The sequence below is a fragment of the Misgurnus anguillicaudatus genome, chromosome 11 (assembly GCF_027580225.2).
Source record: "Misgurnus anguillicaudatus chromosome 11, ASM2758022v2, whole genome shotgun sequence".
NCBI classification, from domain to species: domain Eukaryota; kingdom Metazoa; phylum Chordata; class Actinopteri; order Cypriniformes; family Cobitidae; genus Misgurnus; species Misgurnus anguillicaudatus.
The window spans coordinates 942,128-964,144 of record NC_073347.2 but is presented as its reverse complement, the minus strand read 5'-3'; the positions used below and the strand labels follow the sequence as shown (position 1 = coordinate 964,144).

General features: G+C 39.2%; 1 protein-coding gene across 4 annotated transcripts in view; it reads left to right on the top strand.

Moving 5' to 3' along the window:
• Nucleotides 1–22,017, top strand: part of arfgef3 (ARFGEF family member 3) — a 116,321-nt gene that overhangs the window by 15,915 nt on the left and 78,389 nt on the right. For 2 of the 4 annotated variants that reach the window (XM_073872789.1, XM_073872787.1), the window contains exons 8-17: nucleotides 205–292; nucleotides 2,648–2,752; nucleotides 2,936–3,263; nucleotides 6,540–6,657; nucleotides 10,279–11,244; nucleotides 14,688–14,854; nucleotides 16,607–16,772; nucleotides 17,534–17,641; nucleotides 20,711–20,926; nucleotides 21,058–21,168. In XM_073872789.1, the coding sequence (XP_073728890.1) occupies nucleotides 205–292; nucleotides 2,648–2,752; nucleotides 2,936–3,263; nucleotides 6,540–6,657; nucleotides 10,279–11,244; nucleotides 14,688–14,854; nucleotides 16,607–16,772; nucleotides 17,534–17,641; nucleotides 20,711–20,926; nucleotides 21,058–21,168 (2,373 nt within the window). The remainder of the gene's footprint in view (nucleotides 1–204; nucleotides 293–2,647; nucleotides 2,753–2,935; nucleotides 3,264–6,539; nucleotides 6,658–10,278; nucleotides 11,245–14,687; nucleotides 14,855–16,606; nucleotides 16,773–17,533; nucleotides 17,642–20,710; nucleotides 20,927–21,057; nucleotides 21,169–22,017) is intronic. The other 2 variants (XM_073872790.1, XM_073872788.1) reach the window with 1 other exon arrangement.

Sequence of the window (22,017 nt, the reverse complement as noted above, 5' to 3'; positions counted from 1 at the left end):
TGCTATGATAAGGAGAAAACACGTCAAAACGCGTCCCCGCGTTTTTGGACCCCTGGGGGTTAAAAGTTGTTTTCTATGCACCAATATCAGATCTTTTTTTCTGAATGACTTATCACTGCTATTTACATGCAGTACATTGAGGTTTTACTGATTGTGTCTAACAGTATAATAATCAGTTATGCATATGCTGCTTATGTGTGTTAGCAGATATCTCTCCAACTACTGATGCACTGTATGAAGATGTTATTATGGTGCTCACTGTATTCTGCGACAAACTGGAGTCTGTCTCAAAGTAAGTATTACATCCACTACATTTCATTAACTGTTATTAGTGCTATTTGCTAAAGCAAGCGTCACTGTTATTGATCATACTTAAGGTTAGGGCTGTGAGAAAAATAGGTTACACTTTACAGTGTAATTAATAAGGTGCATTAACTCATATTCATTTTAACGCCACTAATTTTATTAACATGCAATTAATACAACGTGCTATTTGTGTTCGACCCTTGGTCTAGCCCATAGGTCTGGATAAATTGAGACTTTGGGCTCTATCTTACACCCGGCGCAATGCAGCGCAATGCGCGACGCAAGTGTCTTTCGCTAGTTTCCACCCTAATTTTCACGTTTAGCGCCGCGTTGTTTAAATAGCAAATGCATTTGCGCCCCCTTTGCGCCCATGGGCGTTCTGGTCTGAAAAACGAGGTGTGTTCAGGCGCATTGTTGGCGCGTTGCTATTTTGAGGCAACTAAAATAGACTACGCCATTGACCAACAAAAACCTGGTCTAAAGTCTAAAGTCAATGGCGCAATATGTTTTATGTTATTTAAAGAGCGCATTAGTAATATGCGCCTATAAACGGGAGGACAACGCGGGTTTGCTTATCACAAAGTACATAAATGCGCAGCAGCACAAAAATGCTTTTAAATATGAAAGATTAAAGGATTGAATTTAAGAGATTATTATTGAGTCTCTTGGACATATTTATAAATGAGGACTGATTATGAGACGTTAGAAGGCGCAAAGAGCTGCTTTACCTGCAGCCTGATAAGTAAATAAATGCTTTGCTTTAAACAAATGCGTCTGTTTTTAAATGTTTTTTTTTTTAATGCTACCTCACGGATTTATTGTATATGATGTACCTGTGGATATGGCGAGATGAGAAACATTTGTAAGTAATGCTTAAAAAAACTCTTTGCTAAAAAAACCGCTGTCCAAAGTGCTGAAACGTGAGGAGAGCCGTTTGTAATTTCTTTATCTCCTGTTTGTTACAAAATAAAGTATTTTTAGAGTACAAACCTTATCTTACATACTTGTAAATTATGTTTTGATGATATTGGATAGCCATACATTTAAAGCAATTACAAGCCTGCTTTTTACTTCCATGACTAAAAGAAAACGGGTTTTAAAGGTTTTAATAAAAAATAACAATTTAAATATAAGGGAAAAACAACACAATTATTTAACATTAATCTTAAACTGGGGATCTTCTACCTCCGTTTAGTTTTTCAGTTTACAAAGTCCGTCATCTAAATAGGGATAAGACATAGCGCCAGCGCAACTTGCTTTTAAAGGGAATGAGAGCTGTGACTCTCATTGGTTTACTGCACGTTACGCCCAAAATACTCCCATTACAATAGGACCTACCCTTTTCGACCATGCGCTCGGCGCAAAAACGATTTTTCCCGTCGTTAAATTAGCAAAAGTGGATTCGGACACGCCCATTTAGACGTTGCGCTGTGCGCTTTAGACAATGCGCTTAGATCGTTAAAATAGGGCCCTTAGCCTTAGACAGCAAATGTGGCCTGTGCTGTGTTTTTTCTATCTTCTTTTTTCCATGGATTTAATAGACAAACAAGTTCTTTAAAAAACATCTTTACCATGTTTCTTTGAAACATGTCTGTTGTTTATGCTCTATGTTGAGTATGGTTTCACTAATGATTAACCTACATTTGCCTAAAGCATCTATATTTGAAGAGTTTCATTGCAAAATGAGATAACCACCGTTTTTTAATTGTTCAGAAATCTCGTTTTTTGGTTGTACATTCCAATTAATTTCCATGCAACTACAGTTGGTTTGTTTTGATTTAAACCTTCATAACTTAAAAAATACAGCTAAGTAGCACCATAAAACAAAATAATAACATGATAACATAATAATAAACATGTTTTGACAAAAAATGGATTTATCTCGTTTTGCAACGAAACTCTTCATTTGTCCACACCCATGTTGATAAGAGTATTAAAAACTTGAAAGTGTTAAATTAAGGTAAATAGAGAACAGATAAAAATGTGTAATTAATTTGCGATTAATCGCAAGTTAACTCATGACAATAATGCGATTAATCTAGATGAAATATTTTAATCGATTGACTGGCATATTTTATACACTTAAGTACTGAATAATAATGATTAACACATGTACTTACTACAGGGTTAGGGTTTGGTTTAGGGTTAGTTACATGTAATTTTGCATAATCTACTGTCATTACTATGGTAATTCTGTGTAATGTGTAACTAAAACGACATTCAATAAAGTGTTATTGAATTATAACACAAGTTATTGAATTAACTTTGAAGTCAGTATTTTTCAAGAACCGTATTGATGTTTTTTATTTGGGTGACTGTGTGTGTTTTTATTGTTCTTTAGTGGAAACCAGTTGCTACAGCTGTTGTACCTGGAGTGTATTCTGTCCATGCTTAGCAGCTGTCCTCCCACAATGCATCTGCATCGTCATTTCACTGACCTTATCTGGTGAGACACATCAGCAAGTCTTTACACAATATGGTTTTACATGGTACTTTCAAGAACACTGTAATACAAATGAGCCCTGTTCCTACCATAATCACAATTTGTGTTACTTTAGTCTTGATGCACAGTTCTAAGTTTCTAAGAGGAACCAATTGTATGTCATCAAAATGTGTTGTCCACAAACAGGAAACAGTTGTGTCCGACCCTGGTGGTGATTATGGGAAACCCTGCAAGTGATAAAACCATCACTTCTGCCCATGGTGGGCCATCCCAGGACTCAGACATGGTGTCAGGGGCGGCAGTTTTGGACCACGGGCGTGGATCTGGGTGTTCTTCGAGTGCCCCTGCCATGATTGGGCCAGTGGTTCGCACAATCTGCTACGTTGCAGCAGAGTTAGTTCGTCTCGTAGCCTGTGTCGAATCCATGAAGCCTGTTTTGCAGTCTTTGTACCATCGTATACTTCTCTATCCACCCCCACAGCACCGAGTGGAGGCCATCAAGATTATGAAAGAGGTGAGGCTTTTTAATATGCAGAGTGTACTAGTTCCACACCTAGCTTTCCTATAGTGACATGGCTCAAATACAAAACACCAGATGGTTTGTCACAGTCATGGTGCAGAATACTGTATGTGCCAAATACAAAAAAAGTGCCTTTGCTGTCTTGTTCCACAGTTCTAAGGTTCTGTGTAAGACTGGGTAAGTCTAGTAACTGATGTGTTTTCCTGATTCAGGACTTAACACCAAGTATTTTTTTTGGCCCAGTCAGGCCAGTGGTTCAGATTTTACTAGCCCTGCCAAAAATATCACTAACCCCACCAATAATCACTCAAATAAAACAGGCCCATTTATGCTTTTTATTGAGATGCATTTAGCCTTAATAAATAGGGCTGTAACACCAGAAACTACTAGCCTACCTCATAAATTTCAAATACAAGTAAACAGTCATTATTTAAATTAGAACAACTAATCAAATGTGAAATATGAACTAATCAAATAGCACAAATAAATACAGAATAAAAACAAACAAACATAGAAATGAAATAAATTTCAAATTGATCCAACAGTACTTTTCAAATACAGAAATTAAATTGAATCAGATGTATACTAATACTGCATAGTCTTTAATGCATGTATTAAAAATACATTAATCCTTAACAAAAAGTGAATTGGTCAGAACAGTTTTTCTTTGTCTGTTGTTTGATAAAGGTTTATTTGAGGTGCTGCCTCTTTAAGATCTAAATAATACACACAGATCCAATATACTAAGCACATGCATGTTATCTCTGAACTGTTAGCATTTACTTTTACATAACTGAAGTTTTATGAAATAAATCATGGCTCTCTGATATTATTTTATGTAAATTCTGTATGTCTGCTCAAGTGCAAAAAAACCTAGTCTGAACAATTTTTGCATATGTTCAGACTGTCATGGTGTGCCTGTCACGGATCTGTCCTGAGCAGAACTGGCTTTAGCCGTAGACTGTAAAAAAAGATGTACGACACAACGTCCCCTCCTTCCATTGTAATTAACTCTTTCACCACCAGCGTTTTTAAAAAAAAGTTGCCAGCCAGCGCCAGCGTTTTTCATGATTTTCATAAAAGTTTAATGCCTTCCAGAAAATGTTCTTCTTCAAATATATAAACACACAATATACCAAATGAAAGAACAGACCCCCTGCTTTCAAACAAACAAAACGTTTCATCCTACCTTCAGTAGGCCTGGCAAACTCGACTCCTTTTAAGGATCCGGGTTATTGTGAGTCACTCACTAAAGTTATCCGGGTTGTGTGAGTCACTTGAATCACTTGAGTCAGTATTGCTAAATCGCCAAGGAAACTCAGTACAGACCCACTTGTAACCGGCTGATCCACGCGACTCGAGATTCTCAGAGCCGGAAACATTGCAGACTCGCAGACCATGGGACTCGCTCTCTCTACAGATCTACTCTTAGTGGATCTATAGAGCGACTGAAGTCTCCTCAAAAGCAAATCCACAACAAAAGCTTTTCACTTCTGAGATAACATGCTTATAGGTTTTAGGTTTGGTGTGTATGGTCGACCATTTAAAAAAATAGGCCTAATAATAATAACATAATAATATAGAAAAAAACTGTGTCCTGCTTATGAAGCCCCCAGAGGCGGAGAGACAGTTCGCGCTGATCAGCCGGTTACGGATCAGCCGGTTACGAGTTGAAAGATTCTCGAGTCGGAGCAGATTGTACATCAACACCTATTATGTTTACAACATTTCGTTTATATCACAACATGAAGTATTTACTAAGTCATAGAGTAAGACTATCTCTTACCATTTGTACGTTAGGTGAACTTCATCCACGACGATACCCATTACGTTGGCTTGAAAATATTGGAGCCTAGTATGTCCCTCCACTTATTCAGCAACCACGATTCCGGGCTTCCGAAAAGAAGCTGGCAACGACCACTAATTATATCCATCTCGTCGTGCACGCTGAGTTGCATCGCCGTGATAACGTTAGCCATTTCAGTTGCGACCAACTTTTGCCGAATAGGAAGGACGGCAAAAACATCAACAAATGCCCTGCTCGCGTTTCTCTGTTCCTCTTTTAAAATCAATGCTCTGTCGATATCTTTTAGAACAGACTCAATGTCAGAATCCACACATCTGAACTCTACAGCGGCAGCCATTCAACACACGTGCTCTTTGGTGACGTGGTTCATTACGTTACTGTTGATTATCTGTCCATCATCGTATAAAGCCCGCCCTGACAATTTGATTAATTCGACCAGCATTTGTCCTAGCATAGTAGCTCCTCAACGCAGAAACCCCAGACCGATCTTCCCGTTTTCAAAATCTTGTGGGCGGGGCTAAGATCGGCTGGCACCCAGGCTAAGATAATTCCATTTTTGTGACGGACTTTTCATAGAGATATCATTCAGAGCGATCTTTAAAACAGACACAGACATGCAGCAGCTTGCCATAGGGCAATACTTCCGGTTTTAAAAAGTTGCGGAAGGGCGCCACCTAGTGGATAATAGCGGTATTGCGGAAAGACGGAAATACTCATCATTGACGGGGAAGCGTTTTCTCTTGATTGATGAGATATCTCGTCAATGGCGGGGGAAAGAGTTAATTGAAGGCAAAAATGTCCGACCATGGTCGCTGCCATGTTACGTAAAAACGTCAGTTTGGAGCCAAGGCATTCACAGAAGAAATCGTCCGTGGGGCCGCGTTATCAAACTTCTGCCTAAACGCCAATTCAACCACGCCAATCATAACGACACTCCCTGTTTCTATAGAATCAAATTACTAGCTAAAATTAAACTTATCACAAAATGAACCTTTGCACATATATCATGATTATATCATAGCCTGATAACAACTACCTTAAAAGGACCAAAACCATTTTTCAGAACATTTTATTGGAAGTGTACATTTTTTTTTATTTAGAGCAGCAGAGTCCCTTTAGTTTGCATGGAGAGGGCAGACCTATTAATATGTTGTAAGCCCTACATTGTGCTTTGCTACATCTAGCTTTGTGAAAAATAGTAACGCCTGTTAGGGCTGGGTGGGATGGCACTTTATACAGTTACCGTGAAATAAAATGTCAACTTTAACCGTTTTCTGCCTGTGTGCCTGTTGCCAGATTTGTAATAAAAGTTTATTGTTTTGTTTCCAGTCTGTCTCCACACACACATAGCATGACAATTGGCATCATATGGAAAATTGATTAATAAGATATTTATTTACTTGGATTAGCAAAAGTTAATTTTGTACATGTTGTGTTTTTCTACCCACACCCCCACCCTTAAGATTGTTGGAAGCCCCCAGCGCTTGTTTGACCTCGCTGGTCCATGCATTAATGAGCCTGACACAAGGAAGAGGTCCTTTTCAAAAAGGAAGTCACATCTCGATCTTCTTAAATTGGTAAGTGTCCTATTTCTTGCTAGAACTTTTCTCGGGGTACTTTCATACTTGGTTCATTTTCCTGGTCTGAAACCAGACTAAACTGTGTTACATATGTGTCATCAAGCTGCAGCCATGTACTGATATTGCTAGAATGCGCCAAAATGGGCAGAGTTGTTCGCATACTCTTTGTTCTTCATTTGAACCTTTGGTTTTGTTATCAAATACAGAAACCCTCTAACATCTATCTGCTGCAAAGTACTTAAATTGTAAAAAATAAAGCGGGCAATCCACCACTGTTTGCGGAGCAGAAAATGAACAGAAACTATGTTTACAGTGCTTCATTCCAATGCCCAGATTCATAGATTCTGGGGCAGATCTGCAAGTGCTTGTCATCAATGTTAATGAGCACAAACAAACATGCGTGGTTTTCTCATATCAGCAGCGAACCGTACTGCAGGCCACACAAACCCTACCCCCTCCATTTATAGGTGGACTTGGGAACAGGTTAGCGGGTGCGCACTGGGTTTCACATCATCCAAACGAACTGAACTCTGGCGTCAATTAGATCTGGACCCAACTGGTAGTGTGAAATCCCCCTTTAAAGTTATTTAGAGTAGTTTCATATTAGGGTGCATTGCCTGGTCCAAACTCGAGTTCGATTGCTTTTTTCATAGTTTCATAGGTTGGTCCTGCGACTTATAGTCAGGTGCGACTTATATGTCAAAATTAATTCATACTGACTAACATGAACCAAAGGAAAACATTACTGTCTACAGCCATGAGAGGGCACTATATGTTGCTCCTGTAGCCTACACCTGAAAAAACTGTTAACTGAAACATTAACTTAAAGACAACGAACAAAGACTTAACAAACAAAATGTCCCCCAAAAGAATAACAATTTTCTGAATAAATGCGACTTATAGTCCAGTGCGACTTATATATGTTTTTTTCCTCTTCATGATGCATTTTTTTTCTGATGCGACTTATACTCCGGAGTGACTTATAGTCCAGAAAATACGGTACCCACTAGGAAAGGTCAAGGATTTTGTATACCCACTTAAAATAGGGTGAAGATGCGTAACATCATAGTTTTTTGACACATTTCTCACTTTTATTCCTAAATTTTGATGTGAAGCACTGACCATTAGCATGCTACACTTGCTACAATGGCGGGTTGAAACTCATACAGTAGGCTATATATTTGGTGTGTTTGACTTCATGCCGAACTGCGAGATCCAATCAGCGTATGAAATCAAATTACCACAGTAGCGTGAAAGTGACTGGAGAGCAGACTGGTGTGGCGCCACAAGAAACGACAGGCGAATGACAAAGTACAGAGAGAGTGATTCGAGAAATCACACATATAAGTCTGCTTGGCTCTCTCGTGGTACTTTGACATCACCATGCGGTCTGCCCAGCGCGAAATGAAGTTGAACCAGCACACAGTGTGTGGCTCACACCACACTGTAAAGAAAAAGTCCATGTAGAGAGTAGAGCAGTGATGCACGCCCTGCTGAAAAAAACAGCATCAAACCAGCATGGACCAGCATGGGCATTATGCTGGTCTATGCTGGTTTAGCTGGTGGTCACCAGCATACCAGCACCAAAACACAACATATGCTGGTATGACCAGCATGGGATGCTGGTGCTAATGCTGGTTTAACTTGTGCTAATGCTGGTTTGGTGCTGGTTTAGCTGGTGATAATGCTGGTGCTGATGCTGGTTTGATGCTGTTTTAGCTGCTGTTCACTAACAAACCAGCACCAAAACACAACATATGCTGGTCTTGCTGGTATGCTGGCTTTTTCAGCAGGGCGAGTGGATCTTTTTCACATTTCTAGGTTGATAGAAGCGCTGGAGCCCCAATTATAGCATTTAAACATGGTAAAAGACAGATTTCCATGATATGTACCCTTTAAATGAGAAGTTTGACTGGAAATTTAGTTTATTTTCATATAACTCCTTTAAAATGAGCATTGATATTTGAGCTCTAATTGAGTTCTAGCTAGAGGTCGACCGATATGGGTTTTTTGATGGCCGATGCCGATATGGAGCAAGCAATGTGGCCGATTGGCCGATATAACGCCGATATAAGAAATGAAATTAAAGTAAATAAAAAGCATACCAACAATTAATGAAAGTAAATTAACATTTATTAAGCATAATATGTATAAACAATTAGTGCAATTTATGTGTTTAACTTAAACATACAGAAATTAAAGATTTATAAAAAAATATGCAAAAAATATAATAGTACTTTACTTAGTAAGAGGTTGTTTTTACTTTCCTAAAGTTAAAAATATATTACTAAACAAAAAAGATTGGTAACACTTTACAATAAGGTTCATTAGTTAACTACATTGGTTAACATTAACTAATAATGAACTGCACTTATACAGCATTTATTAATATTTTTAATGTTAATTTCAGCCATTACCAATACTTTATTAAAATCTTGTTAACATTAATTAATGCACTGTGAACTAACATGAACAAACAATGCTTTATTTCAATTAACTAACATTAACAAAGATTAATAAATACTGTAACAAATGTATTGCTCATGGTTTGTTCATGTTAGTTAATACATTAACTAATGTTAACTAATGAACCTTATTGTAAAGTGTTACCAAAAGATTTATCTCTGTTTTTCCGTTTTGTCTTTGTAAAAACAACATGACAAAATGCACAGCCTACGTTAGAACAGTATTTGCTTATTTAGCGACATGTAGCTTAGCATCAAAACAAAACAAACTTAAACATGACAATGTACAATCCGGTGCACACATTAGGTTATCATGCACAGTTAAATGCGGTGGATAATGAAGAAAAATATATAGAAATGCAAACATATTAGCAAGTTATGTACTTACCATACAACGTGTGTCTCGTCCTCCTAACACACACCTGCGTGCACGCCCAGCTTTCATGCTGGGCTTCGGTGGCGCTGGTTATTGCGGAGGGAAACAGCGTCTTTTTTATAAGTTACTGACAACAACGCGCATATCTGAGGAAGAGCCGGTCGCGGAATTTGTCACTGTTTGGTAGGAAAAAGAATTTCAGTATGTTTTAAATCTATTTGTGTCCCAAGTTGTTGTTACCGCCGAGCTGCGGATATGACAGCTCACTGAACATTTTAAGTGAGACTTTGCTGCATGCCGGAGTTTTATACACAACACAACATCATTTTTATAAGGACATTATGGTTGGTTATTTCACTGTGGCAGACTAGCTATGTATTTGACGTCGGGCGCCGCAGCAAGAGCCGGTCGGCGTGAGGCACGGGGATCTGCGGGAGTGTTTTGAAAGCATGTGAAGCAGATTGCTCTCGCAGTGCATTGACGTCATGCACCAACCGGCGCTGTGGGGTCGAGTGTATTCGTCTTCCTAAGGAACAAAATGCTAATGCGCTAACGTGACCAAAGCGGAGAATTTGTCGGCAAAATGGAAAGATTTATCGGCCGATGCCGATAATAAGAAATGTCCAAATATCGGCCGATTTATCGGCCTCGGCGATATATCGGTCGACCCCTAGTTCTAGCATTGATATTTATCATCTAATGTTGTGTCCATGATACATTTTACTTTTCACATTATGAAAAAATCATTTACTGCTGGATTTTTCCTGTTCTCATAGGGTAATGGATGGTATAACAGAAGCATGCATGAAGGGTGGGATAGAGGCTTGCTACTCGTCTGTCTCCTGTGCATGTGCCCTATTGCATACTTTAGATGAGCTCAGTCAGGGGCGTGGCCTGCAGCAGGACCAAGCTTGCATGCTGCTGCGCCGACTGGATGAGCTGAAGGAGGGTACAGAGTCTATGCGCGAGTCTGTAGAACTCAACGAAGCTGACTTCCGCTGGCAGCGGCGGGTATTATCATCTGAGAACGCCGCTTGGGAGATCGGCATCATAGAACGGAGCCCTGACATCAGCATCAGTGTCACTACCGACACAGGTCAGACTACATTGGAAGGTGACATGGGTCAGACGACTATGGAAGGAGAGCTGGGTCAGACGACGCCAGAGGACTGTGGGGAAGGACCACGGCTTCCATTGCCCTCTTCTTGTGGAGTCTTAGCAGGAATGGTCCCTGACATGCCAGAATGCATAAAAGACAGCGTTGACCCGGGAGCCCCTTCCAGTACGGCACCCCCTGATGTAGTTCAGCGCACCCATGGTTTGGTCTTCCCTGACATCACCAACTTCCTGTCTGTGGAGTCTCGAACACGTTCTCACGGCTCGCGCTACAGTGAGAGCAACTTCAGTGCAGACGAGCAGGAGCTGTCCCGAACGGAGTTCGATTCGTGTGACCAGTACTCAATGGCAGCAGAAAAGGACTCGGGACGTTCCGACGTGTCCGACATGGGCTCTGATAACTGCTCTCTTGTTGACGAGGAGCAGACCCCACGGGACTGTCCGGGGCACCGTACAGCTAGTCTGTCCTTAAAACTGCTGAAGAACCAGGAAGCTGACCAGCAAAGTGCCCGAATTTTTGTCCAGTCTCTGTCTGCACTTCTGCCACGCCTATTAGGACTGCACAGCACCACAGATGTCGATGTCTCGCTGCAGAACTTCTCCTCCACCTTTTGCTCAGGACTACAAGCAGGTAAAATTGCACACACTTTGTATCCCAGAGATCTGCTGATGGTTGTCTGGGGAGGAATTTTCTGAGAAAGAATTGTGAGTGTTAAATCATTGTTTATTTGCACACACGCTCTGTAAGGGCCAATTCCAATAATTGTAGAGCTGGGAGGTCAATGATCATTCGGTTTAATGTCAACAAAATGGACGATTTCCAAACGTAAGCGAGCATTCCTATGACTTACTCACATTCAAGGCCAGAGCCCTTGAAGTGAGTTCTTTGAATGTGTATGTGTTTAAAACTCCATTGCAAAGTGACTGATCAGTGACATTTGTGTGCATGAAATTCAAAACAAATATTGCAAATAAAGTTGCTTTCTTTAGCTTTTAGAAAGTAAATCTAACTTAAACATAAACACAGTACTGTTAAATATACTTTCCTACAAACTAAACTAGCTTACACTACATTTTAACCCTTTTAAATTGTATTTCTTTCGTTGACGAATAATAATGTGTAACTGAATTAAGGGCCGTAGCCTTGATGCCGTAGGACAGGGGTTTTCAAACCTGTCCTGGAGGACCACTAGTGCTGCACAGTTTGCATGTCTCCCTCATTAGACACACCTGGTTTAAATCTTCAGCTCATTAGTAGAGACTGCAAGACCTGAACTGGGTGTGTAAGGTAACTGAATGAGGTGTGTCACAAAAAGGAAACATGCAAAATGTGCAGTACTAGTGGTCCTCCACGACAGGTTTGAAAACCCCTGCCATAGGATACGCGTCGGTTTTCATACTCCTGCATCGTTGTTTGCATTGACGTGCAATTACACATGCAGACTGCTAGTAGACAGTATCCACGCGTGTAACCCACAATACCTGGAAATGCGACACATATCTTTTTGACCTGATGGGAGGGGTTCTAGCAGACCAATCACAGTGCTTGCTGTCCACGTAGTATTGATACCATAGACATTATATACGTAGACAACTCGTAGACTGAGCTGCCTATTGGAGCTGACGTATCGCGCCGCCGCCATCTTGCATGGGTCTCCAGTGCGCTCCCTTGCATTCATTTCTAATGAGGAATAATCGTAACTCCCCTAATTTTTACCGGATTTTCACATGGTTTGAGTTGTTATAAGCGGCAGAGATTTAGTTATGATACAGGACGCTCTCACACATTGAAGAATACTGCTTTCATGCTAAAATACTTTGTATTATGCTCTTTAAGTATGGCATATTGACAGAGGCAGACACTACTTAAGTATACATAAAATTAAATTTTCAAGTATCTGTATTTTATCAGTGTTTTTCTTTGGAAAACTTATATTCCAAAGCATATTATCATAATTTTTACTCCACTACATTTCATAATTTCAAGTTGTTGGTTTATATTTAAGTACATTAAAAATACTTTTTTACTTTTACTTAAAAAGTACTTTAGTACACAATTTTTATGTAATTTTTACGTAATTAGGTATTTTATGTAATTAGGTATTAAATTAATTTTAATATGAATGAATTGAGAATGAATTGGCTGTGAGAATTTTCATTCCAAATAGCGGCCGCGCTACTGAAGCGCCATCTAGTGGCTGTTGCCAAAAACGCAAGTTTCCCCTCTTGTTCTTCTATACTCTTTGCTACAGAGCTTTGACGACTCTGTCACAACAAAACCCTCCCGTTTTATAGCAACTTCCCATTGCCTCCTCATGCCTGTATCACTGGGAAACCTTCAAATGTGAAGAAAAAACAGTGAGAGATCATGAGAGAGAGTACCAGTTCCTGCTGAACATAGACATAATATTATAAATAATAACGTAAAATAACCAAAATGATACAATCTTACTTGTGAAATGTAATCCCATGTGATCTGGAATCAATACTGCACCGATTATTGCAACCGTAAACTGCACAAAATACGGCCATAGTATGGCTTTCTTTCCGATAACTCCCATTGACTCTGGTGCTGTCGTACAGTGAGGAGACCCATCCAATATGGCGACGACGCTTGATGCGTTCCAGCACGTCATGAGGTGTCTACGTATATAATGTCTATGATTGATACGCTGTTTAATTTTTGGAAAGGTGCATGTCAGGCTACGGCGTAGGGTTCGTGTCTCTGCGTAGGCTACGTTGCACAATTAACGCATAAGTATAAAGCCAGCTTTATATGTAAAGTAGAATTCCACAGCTTCTTCGAGATCATCCGGCGCTGCCGGAAATCCTTGAAAGTTTGTAATTCGGGGGGGGGGGGGATTCAAGGCCCTGGGAAGTTTTTGTAAATATACATACATAGATACAGGTCATTGAAAGTGCTTGAATCTATTGTATGAAAGAAGTTTTCTGGAAAAAATTCATATTATTCCCTCTGTAGTGTAAGATAATATCATAAAAATTCTAGACTTTTTAAGCAAACATGCTAAACTGTTCGCTTTAAAAATGCTTGTATCTTAAGAAGGCAAAAGTTGATTCATACCAATATGCTTTTTTGGATAGTTGTGTTTGACACATGAAAGCGTCTCAGGTTACGTATGTAACTGTTGTTCCCTGAGAAGGGAACAAGATGCTGCGTCTCCCTTGCCATACTTCCTGCACCCTGTCTTCATCATTAAGCCTCACCATTGGTTGAATTTGATATACATTCAGCCACACTTACCCCTGGAGGCGTCCCCCAAGTGTCACCGCAGTGATCCAGCGCAAGTTCCCTCATAAGTGAACTGTAACAAACTTACTTGAAATGTGTCCCCACATTTAGTCCTTGAATTTGATGGTATTGGACCTGGAAAGTCCTTGAAAGGTCCTTGAATTTGAAGCTAGCCAAAGTGTGGGAACCCTGAAAATACCAATAGTTTGTATGCATATTAACGTGTTTTACCGGTAAGAAAAAAATGAATTTATCATGTTTATTAGTGGAACTGAAGGTTGGATTAAACTTGAAACGCACGTGATCGTTGTCATCAGTGAGGCGACCAATCACAAAGAGCTGTGTCGTCATCACTACTCCGTGCAGCCGCTCTGGAGAGGTTGCGCGGGCTCAGCCAACCGTGTACTCTTGAAACGATCTTGCGTTACTTTAAAACCATACGTCACAGTCACTTGCCTGCAGCGCCAGCTCAAGTCGGACAAAATTACTAACCAGCATGCACTGCTTTAAGTCAGCCGCCGATCGGTCTGCGCAGCACCGCATGAAGTCAGACACACCTATTCACACATAAAATAGCTAAAGGAATAAAAAGAAAACACGTAAATCCCATTTAAATATACATTAAATCACAATATATAGTATTCTGAGTGGTAAAACATGCATCTTGTGTGATGTTGTCACAAGTAATAAACTGTAACATTGTTCAACATTGTGCTGTGATTGATCATTGTTTTTATATTGTCATGAAAGAAAATGACATACAGATTATTTTTGTTTGCATACATCAGATCATTGGTAATGTGATGTTGCATTGTCATCTGTAGGTGGGGTTCATTCTCCGGGATCTGAAGGTCGTGAATGCCTGAGTTGTCAGGCTCTTATGAATGCGGATGGACTGTACCTGGTGTCTTATTACGCTCTGCTACTCAACCTCAAACTGTGCTGCTGTGCACACTACCAGAGGAAACCCACACCTGCGTTGGTCACTTTGGTATGACATATGCCTGATATTAAAGGGTCAGGTCTTATTTCGGGACTGGTGTTTGGATTAAATGTTTGGACACAGCTGAATTTGAAATAACAAGTCTTACTTATATTCATAAAGAGCTTTATTTTAAGGCTTAAATGCTTAATAGACTGTTTTGTTGTTATGCCTGCATTTGAAATTTTTCGAATTCCTTCAATTTATGCGTATAAAGGGATACTCCATCGTATAATGAAAATTACCCAATGATTTACCCACCCTCAAGCCATCATGATGTACATGATTATCTTTTTTCAGACAAACACAATCAGAAATACAGTTGTGGACAACATTATTGGCGCCGCACCATTGGTAAATATGAGCAAATAAAACTGTGAAAATAAATCTACAATGTTTCTCCTTTTGAGCTTTCATTAAAAAAGTCACAAAAATCCAATGTTTAAAGTTCTCCATCTGTGATCCTTGGAGTCTTTGTCCACTCCAATTATTCTCCTTGTTGAGCATTAAGATGACATAGATTTGCAACATCTCCAGTCGATTTAAACGTCTTCATTATTGTCTGATTGTGGAAATAGATGTTTTTATAGTTTAACTATTTCCATTAAGCCACTTTCTACTTTGTGTAGCTCAACAATATTTTAATGAACATCAAAACTATAGTCTTTAGTTTTACCCATTGTGATGAATGATTAAGGGGATTTGAGCTCCTTTTTAGTTTTTTGTGATTTTTATTATTTTTAATTAAAGCTCTAAAGGAGAAACATTGTAGATTTATTTTCACTGCTTTTTTGCTCATATTTACCAAGGGTCCTAATATTTTTTCCACAACTTTTTATTTAAAAAAATATCCTTGCTATTCCAAGCTTTATAAGTTTAGTAAACAGGGACTAGGGACTTTAAAAAAATGATGCAAATTTTGTAAGAAAAATATCCATTCTTAAAAATGGATAAACTACAATAACTAGCTTCCAGAAGCAGCCAATGCACACTTATAAGTAAGGTAAGGGACATTAAATATTGGTTTGAACACTCTATTTAATTTTGTGTAATATTAAACTGTACCTGTATATAAAATATATCAAATATAAAAAAAAGGAGCGCTGCCCGGACTCAAAAAATATGTTAAATTCGAGGTGCTCTTTGGATAGGAAAATAGTGGTATAGCAAAACAAAGAAAAACTCCAAGGCACTCTCTAAAAAAGTAAAAAAAGCCTTAATTGATATGGCTTGGTCATAATAAACCTATTAAAAAACTATGGACATGGTACATCTGACGCGTTTTGGCAAACAAGCCTTCGTCTGGGAGTGCAAATGCCGTGACTGGCCAATCAGAATCAAGCATTCTAACGAGCCATGTAATAAATAAACATAAACACTTAGAAAAGTGGGCAGACCCCAACAGAGATAGAGGGGACGAACTGAGTTTGTACTAAGGGTGTGGTGAGATCGTAACAAGGGCGTGGTGAGCTTGAACCTGCTTAAGTAGGATTGTACCTCTTACATCATGCAGTACAGCAACATCCAATAGGAAAATTCAACTGCAGTAGCCACTGTTCAACCTGAAGAGGGCAGCACTCAGATGTTTTTACACCATATATTGTAGCATTGAAACACTTTATACCCAAATGTCAAAAAAGTTACTCAAATCAATGAAGAGCACTAATAAACCGTCATTCTTACAGATCATTAACTAAAAAAAAGTTGGTTTAGTGTTTAGTTACTCTTTAATGTGCTGTGTGTGTGTGTGCGTGTGTACAGAAAGAGTTTGTGCGTCAGATCCAGAGCAGTGGAGTTCTGGTGGTTCTGTCTCAGGCATGGATTGAAGAGCTCTACAATCAGGTGTTGGAGAGGAACCTGCTGGGAGAAGCTGGATACTGGGGCTCGGCAGAGGAGCAGTCCTTACCTCTCATTACCATGCTCACCGGTAATATTTGTGTTCCTTTTTTTGTACCACAGAGTTAGAGATGCAGGGAAAACTATAGTATACACTACTTGGGGATGTATTTTTTTGTACATCGATAAAACAACAAAGGGCCGGATTTAAATTAGGTTTGACTGAACAGATTTACAAATGTGAAGAAAAATAGATAAGATTGGTGGTTTTTAAATGAGAGGGTTTGTACATAAATCTATGCATATACCTTTTGCACAGTAGATTTGTAGTGAGAATGTGAATGGGTAGGTTGTTAGCTACATATGATGGACTTGCTACACGATATGCTGGGATTGGCTCCAGCGCTCGCTGTGACACTTAATAGTATAAGCAGTATAAAGAATGGATAAATGTGTAGATATGTGAATAAACATAAGTTTCTTTATTCTGTTGAACACAAAAGAAGATATTTTATGATGTATGAATGAACACAGTTGATGGCACCTATTGATTTTTTTTCCCCCTATTGAAGTCAAAGGGTGGTGTCAAATGTGTGGTTACCATCATTTATCAAAATATCTTCATTTGTATGCAACAGAATAAAGAAACTCATGCAGGATTAGAACCACATGAGGTTGAGTACATTTATTAATTTAGTAAAATCATGTTTGGCTGAACTATCCCCCCCCTTATTAAATAAAAGCATTTTGTAATGACTGCATTTTCTTTTCAGCAAGTAGTATTCGAGGTCCATAATGGATTCATATTGTATCTTTTTCCCTCTGTGTCTCTCCATTCATTTGCTCTTTTAGACATTGATGGGCTGGGCAGCAGTGCTATTGGTGGCCAGCTGATCAGAAAGGCCTCTACACAATCACCCTTTACCTGTGACAAGAACGGCAGTGACAACCTGGTGGCAGGTACAGTGCATGCTGGGAAAGCATTGTTGCTCAAATTATAGAGATGTTCTTTGTCTAAACTAAACTGGCATATCCATACATGTCAAGTGTTAGGGCATTTTTAAGAAATGAAAGCTCATCTGAAGGCTAAAACTTACCTCAATGCTTTATGTAAGGACAATGTATCAAGATGAGAAAATATGAAGAGTTTGGTTCCAAAACGCAATAAATCCATTTTGACTAATTTTGGTAAAAATGTGTTTTCTATACCAAGAAAGTGACCATCAAGATAAACACCACTATTTTCTGTTACAAACTTTGTTGTTTACATTACAATGCGTGGAATGGTGCGCTGTGCAATGTGATTTGTTGAGCGGATTTATTGCATTCTGCAGAAAAAGGAGGAGTGTTGTTTATTTCATTTTGGGAAAAAAGGGAGAAAAGATGACGCGACGGATATTGTATTTTGCGTAAAATTAAGAATTTACTTTTAAATACTGACCTGATACAATACCGATTTTGGCGGTAACTCATTTATACTGTATACAATATACTGTACATTTTGAGACCATGGCTGTGTCTCAATCAGCTCCTGAGGTGGTGAATCAATATATTGTGTACGCAGGTTCGGACACCGTTAAGGACACTAGCTTACTTTAAATTGGGACATTGTTCACTTATTTTCCTGTGACGGGACTGCTTAAGTGTGTTGTAATACTTTACAGCTGTTATTCAAAAAAACACATTATTTTCCACATACCATACATTTTTATTGCTCCAGATATCCCTGCCTGTAGAGATTTACATTGGAAATGATAACTTGCGTCATTGTTTACTTTGGGATTTGTAACTTTTGCATATAGTTAAAGGGAAAATAAGTAGGATTTTCTAGTGTTGAAATTGTATTTTTCATTCAAACGAATAGTACTCTCTAGCGCCTCGGTTTTCCAAATGCGTGTTGCAACTACGGTAGCTGTTATGTAATCACTTATCTCCTTGTCCATTTCAGCTGGTTCACGTGTTTTGAACGAAAACACGTTGCAGTAGGCTAGTGCTTTTTGTCCCTCTCTGCTATTTTAGTTTTTCAATATAGCGAAAGACACGGAAGCCTTCTAGTACTTACCCGTTCAATGTAAATAAAGAGAAGAAAGCATAAGCTTACAAAGAAAAGACAGATCATTCGCAGAGGTCATTTGACACCAATGAGGACATATGAATGAAGACATTGATTTTGACTAATAAAATACTTAAAATCCTACTTATTGTCCCTTTAGCGTATGCAACTAGTACACACTTACACACACCAAAGAAAATGTAAAATCGTGAATCAGACAATTGGTGCCCTTTAAAGCTAAAACAAATGTTTTAGTCTTTTGAAAGGTCTGTCGTGTTTCATTAAGTTTATTGAGTTGGCTTCACTGATCTATATAAATGACTGGATTGCGCATAGAACGCTTAACGTAACAGTGTGAGGTGAAGCCAGCGCAGAGTTCAAGCCGCCATCTTGGTATACCCGAACCGGCAGAGGGCGTCATTGACTTCCATTCAAAATCATGTTTTAAATTCACCCGCTTTACAGCGTATCAGTTATGTAAGATTATTTTTAGCATATGTGTACGTAAATTAACTGTTAATTCTGGTGTTATTTGCAATGTTTATGTTTTAATTGGGCAGGAAAATGGATTTATAAAAAAACGTTAAGGTGAGTGTGTCTGCTGCGTTCTGTTAATGACACGGGTATAAATAAAGGTTTTTTTTTTGACATTCAGCTACACGGTCAGCGTTATTTCTCTAAATATATTAAGGTAACTTGTAAGTTTAGATAACATAAAACCAGCAAATTATTGCATGCACATACGGTACAAAGTATGATTATTTATTTAGATTTCAGAATGAGCACGTTTGTCATTAATACTAAATGCTGCGGCCTGTCTGCTGATCTGATACTGTGTAATGAAGATGAATGTATAATAACTGATTAAAAACTAAAATGTACAACTTTCAGTAAATAATTATGTACATGCTTAGGACGTTTGTGTTGTAATAATGTACAGGGTAACTTCAGATATAAATACGAAGACTTGTAAAGTGATGTTTTATCATTAAAATCTGATCGCGTCCATTGATTTAAAAGAATGTTTGGGTATACCAACATGGCGGCGCGGTGGCTTCACAGTTGTGACGTCATGCGCAATCCAGTCATTTATATAGATCAGTGGTTGGCTTGCACAATTTCAGTTAGAGAGCTTTAGAAAAATTTGTGTGATTTCCGGTAAGGGAACATAGACACCATCTATGCTTACTGGTTTTTGCGTTGCACTGTGGGAATTATTAGGGAACAAACGTTCCAGTGCACTGGAAGGATTTTGCAATTGAGACAGCCCTTAAAATGGTCGACTCTATAATCAGTGCCCTGACTACCGGCCAAGGGAGCTGAATGAGACGCAGCCAATCAGACATTTAGGCGGTTAACGAAAAGTCAGTCAGTACTGACTACCAGACAGTACTGGTAGATGTAAAATGTTGTGATGAACTGCAGGGTTAATGAAAGATGAAGAGCTCTCTTTTTTCTGGCAGGTTAACATTTTGTGTAGACACTTGAAATAGGCTCTGGGGCGGATCCGTATTGGAAATAGGCCCTGAAGCGGAACCGTATGGGAAATAGGCTCTGTGGCGGATCCCCATTGCTAATAGGCTCTGGGGCGGATCCATTTTAGAAATAGGCTCTGGGGCGGATCCGTATTGGAAATAGGCCCTGAAGCGGATCCGTATGGGAAATAGGCTCTGGGGCGGATCCCCATTGCTAATAGGCTCTGGGCGGATCTATTTTAGAAATAGGCTCTGGGACGGATACGTATTGGGTCCGCTTTCAGCTGGCAGCTCCGACCTGGATCAGTTGCGGATATGCCCCAGAGTTTATTGCTATCAGTATAAAAAGCAGAAGGAGGCAGGTGGTTGACTCTTTATATTTAAAAAAATCATAGTATGTCTTGACTAAATAGCAACTAGGGTCAGAAGTGTTGAAGTTCTTGTGCTAATTCCCATGATTTGACAAAACTAGCTCTCATTTTTCTTTCCTGGCCTTGACAGGTGCTGCATTTGCCCGCTATGTCCTTACTGGCTGCTGGAAAAATCTGATCGACACGCTGTCGACACCGATCACCGGCCGCATGGCAGGAAGCTCAAGGGGTCTTGCCTTTATTCTTGGAGCAGAGGGAGTTAAGGAACAAACCCAGAGGGAGAGGGACACCATCTGCCTCAGTTTAGATGGTCTACGCAAGGCTGCGGGGCTCAGCTGTGCCTTGGGTAACATATTTGTGCTCAGTTGGTTGATACACTATGTAGCGGAATGAATAGTGCTAAAACATTCATCCAGTAAACTCGTGTTCTCACAAACACTGGTATCTAAACCACTACTGGAAACTGCATTCTTATAGGTGTAGCAGCCAACTGTGCATCAGCACTTGCCCAGATGGCGGTTGCCTCATGTGTTCAGGAGGAGAAAGAGGAGAAAGATTTGGGGGAGAATGGAGACACCATTACTCAAGGTATATTTAGTCATCTTTCAGATGCCCTTATTCGGGGGCTTATAAAGGGATGTACCTAGGGCTGGGTATTGTTTAAAATCTTTCGATCCGGTGCCAACTTCGATACCTCAGTTTCGATACCGGTTCCTAACTATACTTTTTTTCAATGCCATATGTTTTAAAATCCATTAACAAAAATACATTAAACACAAAACTTTTATTTTTCATCTTAATTAAAACTAATACTGGTAACACTTCTTACTCAGGGTAACATTATTAAAGAGCCAGTAAGATGACAATTTTAAGCATCCTATCACTGTTTATAAGTCCCGGACAACAGGTTTAAATGCATGCAAGGTCAAAAAACACTGTAATTTTCTCAAAATATAAATGTAAAATTACCCCATTTACCCCAAACGATTCGTGTGAAGCCGTTCAACGACTCAAGTCTGCCTAAACCCCACCTTTCAGTAGCCTACTCTGCTCTGATTGGTCAACTGACAGAGTGTCTTTGCACAGATCAGCCGCACAGACCACAGATCAGTGGCACAGACCAACAATAGTGCAACATGTATTGACCTCGTGCTAACATGATTTACTGAGACATTGTCAACATCAATACACATCATTCATCATTAATCCAAGCAATAACAACGACGAAACTAACATTTTACACTCATTTAAGCATTTATGTAAACTAACCGGGTCATAGCAAAACCGTAAGTGAGCATGCGTTAGCCGTTTGCTAACGTGACTCTCTGACAGTAAATTAACAGTTTAAACAACAACATCATTCATCATTAATTCAAGCAATACAAACGACGATCGAAACTAATAATTTTACACTAATTTAAGCATTTATGTAAGCTA